General features: G+C 45.2%; 1 protein-coding gene across 1 annotated transcript in view; it reads right to left on the bottom strand.

Annotated features, from left to right (window-relative positions):
- LOC144691735 (zinc finger protein 654-like) overlaps positions 1–4,354 on the bottom strand; it is a 66,480-nt gene extending 62,126 nt beyond the window's left edge. The window contains exon 1 of the mRNA XM_078560143.1: positions 4,179–4,354. Coding sequence (XP_078416269.1) covers positions 4,179–4,304 — 126 coding nt within the window. The 5' untranslated portion in view covers positions 4,305–4,354. The remainder of the gene's footprint in view (positions 1–4,178) is intronic.
- Between the last annotated feature and the right edge of the window lie 15,533 nt (positions 4,355–19,887).

The following is a 19,887-nucleotide window of genomic DNA, read 5'->3' as shown; positions in this document are numbered from 1 at the left end:
GGAATAGTGCAACTATCCAATGCAGCTGCATATTTGACACTACATTTTGCCTTCTGGATCTCAACGTTTATCTTGCAAACTACAGTTTTGCCTTCAAATACCTGAACAGCATCCCCTTTCCTGCATTATCTCCTTATCCCTATTTTTCCCCCAGTTCAGTGCTAATCTGGTATCCACTGAGACATCCCTCTGCATTTGTGCACTATAGAAGTATATTCATTATTGACATAAACTATTTGGATCTCAGGATTACGCCACTTACATAAGGGCTTAAGAAATTGGAGCAAGACTGGGCCATTCGGCCCCTCAAGCCTGTCCCACCATTCAATAAGATCACGGCTGATCTACCCCAGGCCTCAACTCCTCTTACATGCCAGCTCCTCATAGGCCTCCCTGATAATTCAAAAATCTATCTACCTCCTCTTTAAATACTTTCAGTGATCTAGCCTCCACAACTCTGGATTTCCAGACATTCTCTACCCTCAAGAGAAGAAATTCCTTCGCATCTCAGTTTTAAATGAGTGTCCCCTTATTCCGTAACGATGTTCGAGATTCGATAAGCTCACCCCTCATTCTTCTAAACTCAAATTATAAAGGCTTAACCTGTTGAACCGTTCTTGATAAGTCAACCCCTTCATCCCAGGAATCAGCCTAGTGAATCTCTTTTGAACTGCCTCCAATGCCAGTATATTTTTTCTTAAATACGGGGACCAAAACTGTACACAGTACTCTAGGCGCAGCCTCACCAACATCCCGTACAGTTGTAACAAGGCTTCCCTATTTTTTAAACTCCAACCCCTTAGCAATACATGCCAAAATTACATTTGCCTTCTTAATTACTTGCTGCACCTGCATGCTAACTATTTTCTGTTTCATGTACAAGAACGCCCAGATCCCTCTGTGCTGTACTTTTTTGGAGTCTCTTTCCATTTAAATAATAATCTGCCATTTGATTCTTCCTACCAAAGTGCATGACCTCACACTTTCCTACCTTAAACTCCACCTGCCAAGTTTTTGCCCACTCACTCAACCAATCTATATCCCCTTGCAGATTCCTTATGTCCTCATCACAATATGCCCTCCCACTTATTTTTGTATCAACAGCAAATTTCGATGCACTACACTCTGCCACCTCCTCCAAGTCATTAATAAAGATAAATAATTGAGGCCCTAGGACTGATCCTTGTGGCACTCCACTTGTTATGTCTTTCCAAACTGAAAAATACCATTAAACCCGACTCTCTGACTTGTGTGTGTTAACCAATCCTCAGCCCATGCTAATATATTACCCCCAATACCGTGAGCTCTTATCTTGTGCAATAAGCTTTTATGTAGCACCTTATTGAATGCTTTTTGGAAATCCAAATACACTACATCTACCGGTTCCCCTTTATCAACTCTGCTTGTTACATCCTCAAAGAACTCTAGCAAGTTTGTCAAACATGATTTCCCTTTCACAAAAACATGTTGACTCTGTTTAATTGCATTAAGCTTTTCTAAATGACCTGCTATTTCTTCCTTAATAATGGACTTTGGCATTTTCCCAATGACAGATGTTAGGCTGACTGGCCTATAGTTTCCTGCTTTTTGTCTCCCTCCCTTCCTGAACAGGGGCGACACATTAGTGGTTTTCCAATCTGCTGGGGCCTACCCGGAATCCAGTGAGTTCTGGAATATTTTGACCAATGCCTCCATGATCTCTGCAGCCACTTCCTTAAGAGCCCTTGGATGCAGGCCATCAGGTCCTGTCAACTTGTCTGTCTTTAGTCCCATTAGTTCCTCAAATACTTTATCCCTCGTGATAGAGACTGTTACAAGATGTTTCCTCCCATAGGCTCCTTGCTTATTTGATATCTTTGGAATGTTTATAGTGTCCGCCATCATGAAGACCAATGCAAAATATTGGTTTAAATTATCTGCCATTTCCCTGTTCCCAATTCTCCAGTCACATCCTCCAAGGGTCCCACGCTCACTTTAGCCACTCTCTTTCTTTTTATATACCCGTAGAAGCTCTTGCTGTTTGTTTTTATATTTCTTGCCAATTTACTTTCACAATCAATTTTCTCCCTCTTTATTAGTTTTTTAGTCATCCGCTGCTGGTTCCTAAAAAATTCCCAATCCTCTGGCCTACCACTACTTTTCACCACTTTGTATGCCTTAGTTTTTGATTGGATACTCTCCTTAACCGCCTTTGTTAACCACGGTTGGTTGAACCTTCTCATTGAGTCCTTCTTTTTGACCAGAATAAATTTTTGCTGAGCATTTTGAAATTTATGCTTAAATGTCTGCCATTGCTCATCCACTGACCTTCTCCTTAGTCAATTTTCCCAGTACTCTTTAGACAACTCTGTCTTCATACCTCTGTAATTGCCCTTATTTAATTTGAGGACACTGGTTTGCGACCCGAGTTGCTTGCCCTCAAATGAATTTGAGATTTTACCATTTGTGATCACTAGCCCCTAGAGGATCTTTAACTACGATATCTCTTATTAATCCCACCTCATTACACATTACTAGATCTAAAATAGCCTGTTCCCAGGTAGGTTCTGCAATGTATTGCGCTAGGAAAGAATCCCTGATCCACTCTACAAATCCGTCTTCCATGTTGCCCCTGCCAATCTGATTTGTCCAGTCAATATGCAGAATAAAATCACCCATATAGCGCCCTTCTTACATGCCTCCACTATTTCCCAATTTATACTTTGTGCTACAGTGAGGCAACTATTTGGGGGCCTATAAACGACTCCCACCCGTGACTTCTTCCCCTTGCTATTCCTTATTTCCACCCAAATTGATTCCACATCACGATCTATTGCTATATCACTACTGATCATCACACTGATACCTTCCTTTATTAACAAGCTATCCCACCTCTTTTTCATTTTTGCCCATTTTTCCGGAACGTCGAATACCCTTGAATATTAAGTTCCCAGTCTTGGTCATCCTGCAACCATTTCTCTGTAATAGCTATCAAGTCATATTCATTTATATCTATTTGTGCCATCAACTCATCTATCCTTTTACAATGCTGTATGCATTCAGATAAAGAGCCTTCAGCTTTGACTTTTTACCATTATTGCTCATTCTGGTTCTGATTTCCGCCCCTTCCTGTCACACTTTATCATTCACCTCTTCACTACCCTGCAACTCCTCTCTCATTTCTTTTTGATTTTTTAAACTTCTCTTCGATTGAACCCCCCCTCCCCCTCCCCCACACCACTAATTAATTTAAATTCCTATCTACAAGCCTAGTTATACGATTCGCCAGGACACTGGTCCCAGCGTCCTGGCGAATCGTATACTTTAGCTCATCACTTCCAAATATTTATCTACATATACTGATGGGAAGAGGCTCCTGTGGAGCACAAGCACCAGCATGGACCAACAGGCCTAAATGGCCAGTAAATATTTTACAACTATGTACTGTAAAACTTTAGAAGTAAAAATAAGATACTCTTCATATGCTGTCACATAGCTTCAGATTTACGTCAGGACATGACAGAATAAATGGTAAAAGTTAAACACTAATAACAGAAAAAAAGATTCGTTGTTTTCAAATTGCACATATATATTTGCTGCAAGTTGATCAGTTTGGTCATACAATGAACCCAGTTTATTCACCCCATTCATGCCATCAGAGCCATTTGCCAGATTCTAATTAACTGCTGCAACTGTAATTATTCACTTGCATTGTACACCCATGTCACGTTTTCGCCAAAAAAAACTTTAGTTGACGCCATAGGGGTTGAACAGCAACGTTGATGCACTATGACAGTTAAACACTGGCCTACAAAAATGAACATTTCATTAAACGAGAGAAAACTGTCACAACCCACAACCGACAGAGGAGCTTCAGGAGACACTTTGAAGCAACATACATACATACACACACAAATAAAAAGTTTTCCCCAAGAAGAAATCGTACGCCAGCTCCCACAATTTAGCTCCTGGGGTGGAGTGAGGGGGGAATGAGGTGGGGGGAGGGGAATAGTCTGCGAAAGCAACCAGTCGAGGAGGAGCAATCCACAAATTGTGGTGTAACTTTGACTCTGCAATGCAATGGGGGGAGGGTGGGCTGTCAAGAAGCTCTCACTCCCAGACTCTTGGATTCCGCCCCAACAACACACCCTCCCCCTCCCCCAACAACAAAAAAAACACAGGCGGAACGCCACACTCACTCGACAAAACTTCAGGCAATACTCGTTGGACGCGGTGACTTGACCCAGGGACATCAGCAGCTCGCTCTCTATCCATTCCAGTTCTTTCCTCAGACTCCCTACATCAAACTCCTCTTCTTCCGCCATGCTTCTAACCCCTACCTGCGCGTACCAGCGTGCTGACGCGCTTGCGTCATCACGCTCACCCTCTTTTCCCCCCCCCACCCTCGCGCACGCAGGCGCACTACCACCACCCTCCCCCCCCCCACCCGCCACACAAACACACACCACGACCCCGCGCACGCAGGAGCACGCCCCACCAACCTCCGCACGCAGGAGCACGCCCCACCAACCTGCGCACGCAGGAGCGCGCCCCGCCAACCTCCGCACGCAGGCGCACTCCCCACTACCAACCCGCGCACGCAGAGGCATTCCCCAGCATCTCACGCACGCAGCCGCACTCCCCCGCCATCCCGCGCACGCAGGCGCACACCTCGCCACGAACCAGCGCACGCAGGCGCACTCTCCACCACCAATCAGCGCACGCAGGCTCGCTCCCCTTTCCCTGTCGTCTTTGGATCCCATTGTGTGACGGAGGTGAGCACGTGACCATCCCCTTGCCGGTCCCGGTCTCGGGCGGGGCGAGAGTCGTTGATTGATAACTCCCATCAACCAATCACAAGACACCGCCAAAAAAGGAACCAAGGACTAAGGCTCCTATTTCTGGCCAGGTTGCACAGTGGGCTTTGTAATCATGTTTGCAGAGTTAGCATGCTAGAGCCCCAAAGTGCTGAATTATATTAATTTGTAACTTTAAAAAAAAAATTCCCTCAAATTCATTAATTTGGTATTGGAGAAGAATAAAAGTGCAATTTTAATTTTTAACAAAAACAAAAATAGGTGGAAAAACTCAGCAGGTCTGACAGCGTCTGCAGAGAGGAACACAGTTAACGTTCTGAGTCTGAATGACTCTTCATCAGAACTAAAGAAATATAGAAATGTGGTGAAATATAAACTGGTTGAAGGGGGATGGGACAGGTAGAGCTGGATAGAAGGCCAGTGATAGGTGGAGGCAAAGAAGAGATTGCCAAAAATGTCATAGACAAAAGGACAAAAGGGTATTGATGGTGGTGATATTATCAAAGGAACGTGCTAATGGTGACGTTAAGGGAAGAAAGCAGGGCAAACAAATGGCAGATGGCCCTAGGAGGGGTAGAAGGGATTGAAATGGGCTAAAAGGTGGAGATAAAACGATAGATCAAAATAATTTTTAAAATAGTGGGAAAAGAAAAATATATTAAAAAATATAAATTATTGGGAAAAGGGGGATCGGAAAAAGGGTGGGGATGGAGGAGAGAGTTCATGACCTGAAGTTGTTGAACTCAATATTAAGTCCGGAAGGCTGTAGAGTGCCTAGTTGGAAGATGAGGTGCTGTTCCTCCAGTTTGCGTTGAGCTTCACTGGAACAATGCAGCAGGCCAAGGACAGGCATGTGGGCTTGACAGCAGGGTGGAGTGTTGAAATGGCAAACGACAGGGTGGTCTGGGTCATGCTTGCGGACAGACCGAAGGTGTTCTGCAAAGTGGTCACCCAGTCTGCGTTTGGTCTCTCCAATGTAGAGGACACCGCATTGGGAGCAGCGAATGCAGTAGACTAAATTAAGGGAAGTGCAAGTGAAATGCTGCTTCACTTGAAAGGAGTGTTTGGGCCCTTGGACGGTGAGGAGGGGGGAAGTAAAGGGGCAGGTGTAACACCTTCTGCGGTTGCATGGGAAGGTGCCGTGGGAGGGGGTTGAGGTGTAGGAGGTGATGGAGGAGTGGACCAGGGTGTCCCGGAGGAAACAATCCCTGCGGAATGCTGCCGGGGGGGGTGAAGGAAAGATGTGTTTGGTGGTGGTATCATGCTGGAGTTGGCAAATGGCAGAGGATGATCCTTTGAATGTGGAGGCTGGTGGGGTGATAAGTCAGGACAAGGGAGACCCTATCATGGTTCTGGGAGGGAGAGGAAGGTGTGAGGGCGGATACGCGGGAGATAGGCCGGACACGGTTGAGGGCCCTGTCAACCACCACGGGTGGAAAACCTCGGTTGAGGAAGAAGGAAGACATGTCAGAGGAACGGTTTTGGAAAGTGGCATCATCAGAACAGATGCGACGGAGGCGAAGGAACTGAGAGAATGGGATGGAGTCCTTACAGGAAGCGGGATGTGAGGAGCTGTAGTCGAGGTAACTGTGGGAGTCGGTAGGCTTGTAATGAATATTGGTGGACAGTCTATCACCAGAAATTGAAACAGAGAGGTCAAGGAAAGGGAGGGAAGGGTCAGCGATGGACCATTTGAAAATGATGGACGGGTGGAAATTGGAAGCAAAACTAATAAATTTTTCCAGGTCCAGACAAGAGCATGAAGCGGCACCGAAGCAGTCATCGATGTACCGGAGAAAGAGTTGTGGGAGGGGACCTGAGTAGGACTGGAACAAGGAATGTTCCACATACCCCATAAAGAGACAGGCATAACTGGGGCCCATACGGGTACCCACAGCCACACCTTTTATTTGGAGGAAGTGAGACGAGTTTAAGGAGAAATTGTTCAGTGAGAGAACAAGCTCAGCCAGACGGAGGAGAGTAGTGATGGATGGGGATTGTTGGGGTCTCTGTTCGAGGAAGAAGCGGAGAGCCCTCAGACCATCCTGGTGGGGGATGGAGATATAGAGGGAATGGACGTCCATGGTGAAGAGGAGGCGGTTGGGGCCAGGGAACTGGAAATTGTTGATATGATGTAGGGCGTCAGAGGAGTCGCGGATGTAGGTGGGAAGAAACTTGATGAGGGGAGAGAGAATGGAGTCAAGATAGCAAGAAATGAGTTCCGTGGGGCAGGAACAGGCTGACATGATCGGTCTGCCAGGACTGTCCTGTTTGTTGATTTTGGGTAGGAGGTAGAAGCAGGCTATCCGAGGTTGGGAGATTATCAGGTTGGAAGCTGTGGAGGGAAGATCCAGATGAGATGAGGTCAGTGACAGGCCTGGAAACAATGGCTTGATGTTCAGTGGCGGGGTCATGGTCCAGGGGGAGGTACGAGGAAGCGTCTGCGAGTTGAACCTCAGCCTCTGCGAGGTAGAGGTCAGTGCGCCAGACAACAACAGCAACACCCTTGTCAGCAGGTTTGATGACAATGTCAGGGTTGGACCTGAGAGAACGGAGTGCAGCAACTTCAGAAAGAGACAGGTTAGAGTGGGTGAGAGGCACAGAGAAGTTGAGACGACTGATGTCACGCCGACAGTTCTCAATGAAAAGATCAAGAGCAGGTAAGAATCCAGAGGGAGGGGTCCAGGTGGAGGGAGAATATAGGAGGAAGAATATAGGGTAACCGCTTTGCGGAACACCTTCGGTCTGTCCGCAAGCATGACCCAGACCTCCCTGTCGCTTGCCTTTACAGCACACCATCCTGCTCTCAAGCCCACATGCCCGTCCTTGGCTTGCTGCAATGTTCCAGTGAAGCTCAACACAAACTGGAGGAACAGCACCTCATCTTCCAACTAGGCCCTCTACAGCCTTCCGGACTTAACACTGAGTTCAACAACTTCAGGTCATGAACTCTCTCCTCCATCCCCACCCCCATTCCGATCCCCCTTTTTCCAATAATTTATATTTTTTAAATATATTTTTCTTTTCCCACCTATTTTTAAATTTATTTTGATCTATCATTTTATCTCCACCTTTTAGCCCATTTCGATCCCTTCCCCCCACCCCACCCCCACTAGGGCCATCTGCCACTTGTTTGTCCTGCTTTCTACCCTTAATGTTACCATTAGCACATTCCTTAGATAATATCACTACCATCAACACCCCTTTGTCCTTTTGTCTATGACATCTTTGGCAATCTCTTCTTTGCCTCCACCTATCACTGGCCCTCTATCCAGCTCTACCTATCCCACCCCCCTCAACCAGCTTATGTTTCACCACATTTCTATATTTCTTTAGTTCTGAAGAAGAGTCATTCGGACTCAAAACGTTAACTGTGTTCCCCTCCACAGATGCTGTCAGACCTGCTGAGTTTTTCCAGCTATTTTTGTTTTTGTTCCAGATTTCCAGCATCCACAGTATTTTGCTTTTGTCTTAGTGTTTAATTTTTAACGTAGTTCCTATGCTCATTCCTACCACCTCAATTTCTTGCTTAGCCTGCCAGTGAAATTTTGTTCTCCTCACTCTCCAGAGTTCTTTTCATCCTTGAAGTCATACATGGGTGGTATGCATGGGTGAATACAGTAGATGGTTATCAGCTAGTTGCAAAGCATTAATTGAGTCAAGCAGATACAGTGACAAAGGCAAACCGTACTGGCGAAGCTGACCATCACCAGAATTTCCAAAATTTCCTTCCTTAAGAAAGCAATATTACAATGTTAAAACACTGACATATCCATAACAATGTGAGCCTGGATTTTCATCTCCCAATGGAGGTGTAAATTGGGTCGTGAAACATTGAATTTCAATTTTTTTTGCCAGAGAAACAATTTTCCTCTGCCTTCCTGACCCTATGGACAATTTCGTGTGGACTTTTGGAAGCCCTAACAAAAAAACACACCTTCTTAGAGAGTTTGTAACCACTAGGGGAAGCGTGCTGATGAGACAAAAACATTCTGAAAGGTAACTAAAATATTTTAACACCTTAAGGTGCCACTTCCGATGATGTAGATGGGTTTTTAACATGGTGATTCATCATCGAGATCTGCCCTGCAAAGGTAAGTTGACCCTTACATTGATCAGCATTGTGTGATTGTTTTCACACATTGCAGTACTTTTCTAATTGTCAAATGTGCCATAATGCATTAAAATATTTAAAATCATGTCTAATCAGTCTCTGCTGTCATGTTTTATGCTGCAATTTGAATTATCTGACAGCTCTGGCTGTTTAAAAACTGGCTGCCTTTGAAAGTTGAGAAAAAAATCTGCACCTGCTCCCCTCCATTAATTAACAGGCATTCTGCATTGCAATGGAGCTGGGACATCATGCCATTCTGTCAGTTTCAAGCTATGTAGCTGGAAGCTTCTATGATAGCTGTAGCCATTATAAATGCTTGGCTGGGTTTCAAAAGCTAATAATAGCTTCAGCTCATCAGGTGACCTATTGACCTAAGAACAACAGAAACTTTTATGAGGCTGTAAGAACATAATATACCTTTGATGTGGTTTCTTGTTTGTTTACAAACCCAAAAGGCGCTTAAGGGATTACTTTTTTTTAGCACTGGAGTAGTAATTTTTCTCGAGCATCAATAATAGTGTTTTTAAATTCAGGATTTTATTAGAATGTTATTCTTTTCCACCGATTTTAAAATAATTCCTATTACTATTGCATGGCTCCTGAGGACTGTACATAAACATACTAAGTGAATGGCTATGGAGGATACTTGGGGTGCATGGGGTAGCATGCGGGATCTGAGGTGGCATGGGAACCTGACGGGAAATGGAATGGCATGAAGGATTCGAGGGGACAAGGGGTGGGTGATGGCAAGGGAACATGGCGGTGGAACGGACAATTTGAGGGGGATGGAGTGGCATGACTGATATGAGGAGGCACTGTGGTCAGTGGGCGGGGTATGTGGCGAGGTTTAGGGACACTTGAGACAATGTTCAGATCCGGGCTGCTATGTTGGAGAACTGAAGTGGGTCTTCTAACCAGCCCACCTCTGCACCCAAACTCCTCACGCACTCCATCCAGGCTCACAAAATGCTTTGCGAACCTGACCCCTGTGTGAAAAGACAAAAATCCCAGGCCAAGTTACACATGGTCCGGGTGCGTATTTCAGAAGGCGCAAAAGACTGGGAGGTCGGGTTTTCCTAAGCCCACATGAAAACCCAGGCCGTGGTAAATCAGGAATAATGATGGGAGTGAGGGTCGATGGAACGAAGCACTTTTCTAATCACAGAGAATCCAGAAGGAGATGCTCTGTTCAGGTTGAATTTGTTCCGAAACCTGGACAATATATTTTTTTGCAAGAAATCAAATTTTCAGTGAGGTCACCTCGGACAAATAAAAAAGAAATAAGCACCATTTTCCTAGACTCTGAGTTTGTATGGAACTCAGATTCCATCAGTAACACTGGAGGCCGAGACAGAGTACAAGAAAAATCAGAAATGGAGGTGGGGGCAGCGGTGATGGAGGTACCAGTTTCATGTGCTCTGCTTTCCTTTCAAGAAAAGTATGCAAAATAAGGATTTAAAGTAACAATTTTGGTTATTACAGTCCACTTGAGGTTACACGCATTTAATTTGAGGGTGCTGATATAGAACATATCCATATCCAGTAAAATTCTTTACAGATCATCTACTGAAATGTTGACAAACATTCCCCTCCAATCAATTATCTCAAGCCTTTTATCTCTTTGAATTTAGTCTATTTAAAATTATAAATCAGGCTCCTGGTTTCTGGTAAATGTAGATTCTTGCACATTATCTCATCATTTATGTATGGTCAAGATTAGCACTGCTGCTTTCCCTTAGGCACTAAGTCATCAAGGAGTCATGCATTACATTTGCTAATTCTGATTCTGAGTGTTCTCAATTTATATTGAGTTGACTGAAGTCTCGATTAAAATAACTTTCTCACATACTCTTCATTTCTCGTCATACAGCAAACTGTCTTCCTTCTTATGTTTACCTGATGATCTGTACCATATCCTTTGGTCTCGACTTTAATCCTCTTAACCCAGATTAAGCCTAGTCAATTTACTGGCCTGAGATCAGTCTGGTCCTGCCCAGCGTCATTTCATTTTCACTAACCTTCAAACTGGCTGAGCCTCTTGCTACAGACCATGGAACTTACTTTAAACTCAGAAGTTGCAACCTGATGAAATCATCAATAAAGTGATGTGAACTTAACATGGATATAGCTGGGAATGGGGCATACATACTGTGAAACCCGAAAAACAAATGGTAGTGGGAGGAGCCAAATGGCCAGAAGAGGCCAAGGTAAATTTTCCCAAATTACTTTTGTAAAACCCCCTTGTAGGCCAGGAGGAACAGAAGTGCTCTCTTTGGGCCATGGAAGGAATCCTTGGGCCTCCCCAGTTCCGGCCTTGCCTCTCCCTTAGCACTTTGTCATCAGCTACCAAAGCCCTAGCCTAGTGCTCAATTTATGCCAAGGACCATTCCTATGGGTCCCAGGCACCCTAATCCTCCTGATTCGATATCCTGCTGTAACCATCAGCCCTGATATCAGTCCTGCCAGTTGTGCCTGGAGGCAGCGCTGGAGTATTTAAATGAAGCCTGGGATTTAAAAGTAGCCCAGACCTCACTCTGATCTCCAAGTGGCAGATTTCATCATGACGCCTCTTTGAGGAAAAATTCAAACCTTATAGTGTCTGTATGGATTTATTCACATTGGAGATATCTAACCAAAGGGGCTACCCCCTCCCATGGATCAATTTCTTTACTTCCCAGGTTAAACAGTTTAGCATACATGGGTTTATAGCTCTACTTGTTTGTCTTTCAAAGCCAACGTGACCATATTAATCATCTGGGGTGTTTGGTAGGGTTCCGGTGGGTACGTTTTTTTTATTATTCCTTCACGGGGTGTGGGCTTTGCTGGCTCAGCCAGCATTTATTGCCCATCCCTAATTGCCCTTGAAAAGGTGGTGGTGAGCTGCCTTCTTGAACTGCTGCAGTCCATGTGGTGTAGGTACACCCACAGTGCTGTTAGGGAGGGGGTTCCAGGATTTTGACCCAGCGACAGTGAAGGAATGGTGATATATTTCCAAGTCAGGATGGTGCGTGACTTGAAGGGGAACTTCTAGGTGGAGGTGTTCCCATCTATCTGCTACCCATGTCCTTCAAGATGGTAATGGTTGGGGGTTTGGAAGGTGCTGTCTAAGGAGCCTTGGTGAATTCCTGCAGTGCATCTTGTAGATGGTACACACTGCTGTTACTGTGCTTCAGTGGTGGAGGGAGTGAATGTTTGTGGATGTGGTGCCAATCAAGCATGCTGCTTTGTCCTAGACGGTGTCCAGCTTCTTCAGTGTTGTTGGAGCTGCACTCATCCAGGCAAGTGGGGAGTATTCCATCACACTTCTGACTTGTGCCTTGTAGATGGTGGACAGGCTTTTGGGAGTCAGGAGGTGGGTTACTCGTCGCACGATTCCTAGCCTCTGACCTGCTCTTGTAGCCATAGTATTTATATGGCTAGTCCAGTTCAGTTTCTGGTCAATGGTAACCCCCAGGATGTTGATTGTGGGGGATTCAGTGATGGTAATGCCATTGAACATCAAGGGGCGATGATTGGATTCTCTCTTGTTGGAGATGGTCATTGCCTGACACTTGTGTCGCGCGAATGTCACTTGCCACTTGTCAGCCCAAGCCTGGATATTGTCCAGGTCTTGCTGCATTCGGACATGGACTGCTTCATTATCTGAGAAGTCGCTGAACATTGTGCAATCATCAGTGAACATCCCCACTTCTGACCCAATGATGGAAGGAAGGTCATTGATGAGGCAGCTGAAGATGGTTGGACCTAGGACACTACCCTGAGGAACTCCTGCAGTGATGTCCTAGAACTGAGATGATTGACCTCCAACAACCAAAGCCATCTTCCTTTGTGCTAGGTATGACTCCAACCAGCTAAGAGTTTCCCCCCTGATTCCCATTGACTCCAGCTTTGCTAGGGCTCCTTGATGCTACACTCAGTCAAATGCTACCTTGATGTCAGAGGCAGTCACTCTCACCTCACCTCGGGAGTTCAGCTCTTTTGTCCATGTTTGAACCATGGCTGTAATGAGGTCAGGAGCTGAGTGGCCCTGGCAGAACCCAAATTGGGCATCAGTGAACAGGTTATTGCCAAGCAAGTGCCGCATGATAGCACTGTTGATGACCCCTTCCATTACTTTACTGATGATCAAGAGTTGACTGATGGGGCGGTAATTAGTCGGGTTGGATTTGTCCTGTGTTTTGTGTACAGGAGCCTCCTCCTCCAGTGAGTTGTTTAATTGTCCACCACCATTCATGACTGGATGTGGCAGGACTGCAGAGCTTAGATCTGATCCATTGGTTGTGGAATCACTTGGCTCTATCACGTGCTGCTAGTGCTGTTTGACACGCAAGTAGTCCTGTGTTATAGCTTCACCAGGTTGAGACCTAATTTTTAGGTATGCCTGGTGCTGCTCCTGGCATGCCCTCCTGCACTCTCCATTGAACCAGGATTGATCCCCTGGCTTGATGGCAGTGGTAGAATGAGGGATATGCCAGGCCATGAGGTTACAGATTGTGTTCGAGTACAATTCTGCTGCTGCTGGTGGCCCACAGCATCTCATAGATGCCCAGTCTTCAGTTGCTAGATCTGTTCGAAATCTATCCACTTAGCATGGTGTTAGTGCCACACATCACGATGAAGGGTATCCTCAACGTGAAGGCGGGACTTCATCTCCACAATGACTGTACGGTGGTCACTCGTACTGATACTGTCATAGGCAGATGCATCTGCGGCAGGTAGGTTGGCGAGGCTGAGGGCAAGTATGTTTTTCCCTGTTGTTGGTTTCCTCACCACCTGCTGCAGACCCAGTCTAGCAGCTATGTCATTTAGGACTCGGCCAGCTCGGTCAGTAGTGGTGCTACCGAACCACTCTTGGTGATGGACATTAAAGTCCCCCACCCAGAGTACATTCTGCACCCTTGCCACCCTCAGTGCTTCCTCCAAATAATGTTCAACATGGAGGAGTACTGATTCACCAGCTGAGGGAGGGTGGTACATGGTAATCAGCAGGAGGTTCCCTTGCCCATGTTTGACCTGATGCCATCAGACTTCATGGGGTCCAGAGTCGATGTTGAGGACACCCAGGGCAACTCCCTCCCACTGTGCTGCCACCTCTGCTGGGTCTGTCCTGCCGGTGGGACAGGACATACACAGGGACGGTGATGGTAAGTTTGAGACATTATCTATAAGGTTTATTCCGTGAGGATGACTATGTCAGGGTGTTGCTTGACTATTCTGTGAGACAGCTCTCCCACTTTTGGAGCTAACCCCCAGATGCTAGTAAGGAGGACTTTGCAGGGCCGAGAGGGCTGCGATTGTCTTTGTTTTTCCTGGTGCCTAGGTCGATGCCATGCGGTCTGTCTGGTTTCATTCCTTTCTCGAGGCTTTGTAGCATTTTTTTTAAACAACTGAGTAGCTTGCTCGGGCATTTCAGAGTCAACCACATTGCTGTGAGTCTGGAGTCACATGTAGGCCAGACCAGGTAAGGATGACAGATTTCCTTCCCTGAGGGACATTAATGAACCAGATGGATTTTTATGACAATTGACAATGGATTCATGGTCATCATTAGACTTTTAATTCCAGCTTCTTATTAAATTCAAATTCCACCGTCTACCATGGCGGAATTCAAACCCGGGTCCCCAGAGCATTACCCTGCGCCTCTGGATTACCACTCCAGCGACAATACCACTGCGCCATCGCCTCCCTCTAGGTGATTCCTAATGCTGATCTGCACCCGGAAGGTTCTGATGCGTATAGGACAGGATACCACGGATGATTGAGTTTTGAAATGAGTTGCTGGCTCAGAATTTTCTCTCCTTGTGTTTTCCCTCTGCCTCTGATGTGTGCTTGCTTTCCAAGGAGGCGACGCAGTTTTTTATTTGGTTCGGCCAACGAGCTTCTCCCAGGACTCAAAGTCCATATCAAAACTGCTAAGTGAAGCTTTCAGCGTGTCCTTGTAACGCTTCATCTGATCGCTATGACTACACACCCCGGACTCAAGCTCTCCATAGATTTGTTTTGGTAAGGGAATGTCAGGCATTCTGGCTACATGATCAGCCCAGCTCAGTTGTGACTGTCTCAATATGGTGTGGATGTTTGTCATGCCAACTTGAGTGAGCACCTCAGTGTCTGGCATTTTATCTTGCCATCTGATCTTCAGGGGCTCCCAAAGGCAGCTCAAGTGAAAGTGGTTGAGCCTCTTGGCATGGCACTTGTACACAATCCAAATCCCGCATGTGTAGAGCAGAGTACTGCGCCATGGACTTGCAGAATGGTTGGCAGAATTACTCCTTTTTATTTATAGGTTGATGTTTGAAGTCCAAGGAAGGCTACACTTGGTTTGGCAACTCTTGCATGTGCCCCATCGTCAATGTAGACAGCTTGAGAGCGTGTGTTGCCCAGATAAGTGAACTTATCTACTGCTGACAGGTTCTGGGCATGGACTGAAACTTTGAGCTGACAGCTAATGCACCTACAAATGTAATAAGAGCATGTTAAGTATTTATGCACGAAGTATGTTTTGTATGTTGGTTGCGGATTTCATCTTATCTTGAGTATCTCTGGTCTGACTCATGTAGTTATTTCAAACTGCTTTATTCACACTATGTACATGATGAGCAACTAGGTCGACACATCTCTTTTGAGTACAGACAATTCCATCTGCTCTACTGAGGCTCTAGCACATGACTGCTGATGTCACTGTTACAACATGATACACATCACTAACTCATTACCATAACTATTAACCCATCATACTATACCTTACCCCAAGTGTAATATCAACTTCTTTAATAACAATGGTAAACTATTTCTTAAACTATTTACATTACATTTACCTTACCACCACCTCCCCACAATGCCCAAAGGTTACAGGTTAAGTCTCTGTGGTGCCTTCACAACTCTCCCAGATCTTGTTGTTGTGACTGTTGAGTGGGGGTGGTGGTCTTGAACCGATTTGTTGGATGGGTCAGCATTCTGCAAGTTGATTGATGTATTCTTCGGACCTTCATTCCAAAGCATATGGTAATTAAACACATGTTCTTGTAGGCGCTAATTAGATCAGGGCTTTACTGCTTCTTTTGAAAATGCCTAAAGGTGTTTCGGCATGATAGGAACATCGTTATTCTGTTTGTTGAAGGACTGTGCCTTTAGAATTTCAATCCCAAATCCAGACCTTCTGTCCTGGTATTAAGGAGGCCAGAGTCTTGACTCTGTGTCTGGAGTTATACCAGTTCTTTTGTTTTTCATGTGGGCCAGTCTCCACGTTCCTCACTCTTTTATGGTTGGCTCAGTAACGTTTGGTTGCAGGTTCTATTGCAGCAAAGGAACTTGTGTCTTCAGCCATTGGCCCATGAACAGTTCCACTGGTGAAAAACCATTAGTTAAAGGTATAGCAGGGTGAATTCCAGTCAGAATTCTTTGTCATTAGCATCTTGATGGTTTTTACAGCTCTTTCAGCCTCTCCATTCCCCTCTGGGCGGAGAAGAGAACTGGTAGCATTGGTGATCCCACAGTCATCTGTAAATTTTTTGAAGTGTTCATTGATGTATTATGGCCCGTTATCCGAAATAGTTTCATCTGGAAACCTGTGCACAGAGAATATGTTCTGTAACGCCCTTATCCCAACTGTCATAGTGTAAAGTCTGGTAGCTTCTAACCACCTTGGGTAATGTTTGACAGTAATGAGGTATGCTTTTCCACGAAACTTGAAGATGTTGAGTCCCAGTTTCTGCCAAGTTCTATCTGTGAAGCAGGATGGTAATAGAGACTCTGTGGGTGGGTGGCTATTAATTTTACAAGTGTGGCAGGACGAGACAAAATCTTGAATAGCCTTTGAAATGCCTGGCCACCACACAGATTAATGTGCATGTGCTCTACACTTCGTTATTCCCAAGTGACCACCCTGGATTCTATGGAGAATGTCCTCCCCCATCGTCTTGGGTATCACCAGGCAGTGGTTGAAGACCAGAAGATCATCCACTATTGTTAGATGCTTTCATTATTCATGATATTTTCATAGGAGCTGGTCAGTGGGATTGTATTTTGACCTACGTTCTTGACTGAGTTTCCTGACTTGGGCACATTCACATCCTCCTTCTGTATTTTTTGAACTTCTTGCAGCTTTTGTGTAGAGACTGGTAGGGAACTGGTATGTTTGAGGAGAATGCTTCCACCTTGGAAACAAGTATGAAGTCCTGGGTAACAGCTTGGTCCACCATGGCGATTTCCCTGACAATTGGACAACTGTATACTGGTAATGTATCAACAGAAGCCTGAAATGTTAGATGCGTAGGGGCATGTTAATGACCAAGAATTCAGACTGGTTTTCAGCCCTGCTGAACTACAGAGCTACACCTGCAATGCTACAGAATCATATCTCGAAAGAGTGATTAAATGGCTTACGGTAAAATCAATTTGGATAGGTAATCCCATCAAGTAGTCGGAGAATCTACCTCCTGCCCATGTCACTGCCAGTGCTTCCTTCTCTATGGTTACAAAGCATTGCTCAATTTCTGTTAACTCTCTGGAGGCAAAGTATACAGGCTTTCTGTTGTCATTCTTCTGGATCTGAATGTGTACAGCTCTGAGCCCTGTTGAGGATGCATCAGTGGCCACCACTGTGAGCAATGTTGGATTGTAATTTTAAAAATTCATTAATAGGATGTGGGCATCGCTGGCTAGGCCAGCATTTATTGCCAAACTGAGTGGCTTGCTAGGCCATTTCAGAGTGCATTTAAGAGTCAACCACATTGCTGTGGGTCTGGAGTCACATGTAGGCCAGATCAGGTAAGGACAGCAGATTTCCTTCCCTAAAGGATATTAGTGAACCAGATGATTACGACAATCGAAAATGGTTTCATGGTCATTATTAGTCATTATATTCCAGATTTTTAAAATTGAATTTAAGTTTCCCTATCTGCCATGATGGGTATCAAACCGGGTCCCCAGAGCATTACCCTGGGTATCTGGATTACTAGACCAGTGACAACACCACTATGTCACCGCCTCCCCTTCAGATGTGCACTTGCCAGCACATCTGAAGAGATGAGCCTTTCCTTTATATGATGAAATGCATTGGTTTGCTCAATGTCCCCAGCTACTATTGATCTTTCATAAAAGATCTCTTAGAGGTTCGGTATTGGCAGCCAAAATGGAATAAATTTGTTAACCTGATTGACCATTCCAATGAACTTCTGGACATCAGTAACACAATTTGGGTGTGGAAAGTTGCTGATGGCTTTCATTTTTTTGAGGGTCTATCATTATACCCTGTCTTTGAAATATGTGTCTCAAGAATTTGACACTAGATTTGGCAAATTCAGATTTCTCATTTAAGGTGAGACCTGCCTCTTGTAGGGCTTTGAGAACTTCCTGAACTCTGTGGCCCTGCTCCTGCTTTTTGGCTCCATGGATAAGGATGTCATCCATGTGACGTATGACTCTTTGTTTACCTTCTGGAATATTTGTCACGGTTCACTGGAATCTCCAGAGTTGATGATATCCCAAAGGGAAGGCAGCTAAAACAGAAGGGTCCGAACGGTGTAATAAATGTTGTTAACCATCTGGACTCCTGGTCTAGGGGTATTTGCCAAAACCTGCTATTAGCATTAAGTTTAGTGAAGAAGATGCTGTTGTCAAGTTTTGCCAAGCTGTCATCCACTGATCATGCCATAGGATGGATTTCCCTCTGGACTGCTTTGTTTAATTGCGTGAGGTCGAATCAAAGCCTGAGCTTGGGTTTGGAGACTGTTACGAGCCCTGAACACCACGCATTTGGCTCCATGACCGGTGATGTAACACCTCTATATAACATTCTGTCAAGTTCCTCCTTAACTTCTGGTTGTGGTATCCTCTTGGGAGTATATAGGCATGCAATTGTAGCACCTGAGAGCAATGTAATATGCTATTCATGTTTGAGCTTACCAAGCCCCTGAAAAAGCTGTGGGAATTCATAGCAGAATTCAGTCCTGTTGTCTTGTTGCAGGTCTTCATCCACTTTTTTGCAGAATGCCCAGTTGCATGCTTGCATTTCTGTTGAGTAAAGAGATGCTTTGATTGTGTAAGACATAGAGGGTCTCTGTGATCTGTCGGCCCTTGTGGCGGAGATTTGTTTCAGCTGGATCTTGAAGTTTAATGTTCAATGGCTGGATGGGAATTGTCTTGAGCCATGCCAAATGATCAGCCAGTATTGAAACATCAGCTCCAGTGTCAAGTTTAAAGTTGGTTTTAAAGCTTTTCACTTCCAAAGTGGTGGACCAAAAGTCTTGCTCATGGACCTTTAATTCTCCAAGGAAATCTTTGCTTCTGCCCAGTATTTTGATGATCTGAATGTCCCATATATTCTGTTGCTTCCTTCCCTTGGTAGAATTTTTAAATTTACAGAACCAGTTGAAGTGTCCTTCTTTCCACATTGGAAACACTCTGTGCCCACTGCTGGGCAATCTTGCCTTCTGTGCTGTTTTTTTTGCACCACAGAGTAAGCACCTTAAGATGGCTGCTGCAGGGTTTCCTGCCCTTCAGACTGTTTTGGTGGGCCTTTGAGTGGGTGGGGCTGCCACCTTTGGACCTAAGCCACTAGCAGACATGTCTGAAGCCTTGGTGTGTCGCCGGATGAGAGGCCGGTTTTGCTCCTTCAGTTTGGCCTGCCCTAACATAATGAAGCTCTCGATCGAGTGCGAGGTCGTTGTGTGCCTGTAAAAAAATCTGACAACTTTTCATTGTGGACTCCTGCAACAGTATGGTCGCAAATAAGTTCACCTTTCAATGCCTCATACTTGCAACCACTGGCTAACCTATATGGGTCCGTAAGAAATGGTTCAGCAGATTCCCCCGGTCTTTAGGATCTCTGATTGAATCATACTCGCTCGACAACAAGGTTTCATTTCAGACTAAAATATGCATCGAACACTTTTAGGACAGTTTTGAAGTCTGCGGAGGCCTATTCTACCCCGTCTCAGGAGGATGTCGTAGGCAATAGGTCCTACAGCGTTGACG

Source organism: Cetorhinus maximus, chromosome 16 (genome assembly GCF_964194155.1).
Source record: "Cetorhinus maximus chromosome 16, sCetMax3.hap1.1, whole genome shotgun sequence".
Classification (NCBI taxonomy): domain Eukaryota; kingdom Metazoa; phylum Chordata; class Chondrichthyes; order Lamniformes; family Cetorhinidae; genus Cetorhinus; species Cetorhinus maximus.
The sequence above is the reverse complement of the archived record's forward strand: the minus strand, read 5'-3'. Positions and strand labels throughout refer to the sequence as shown.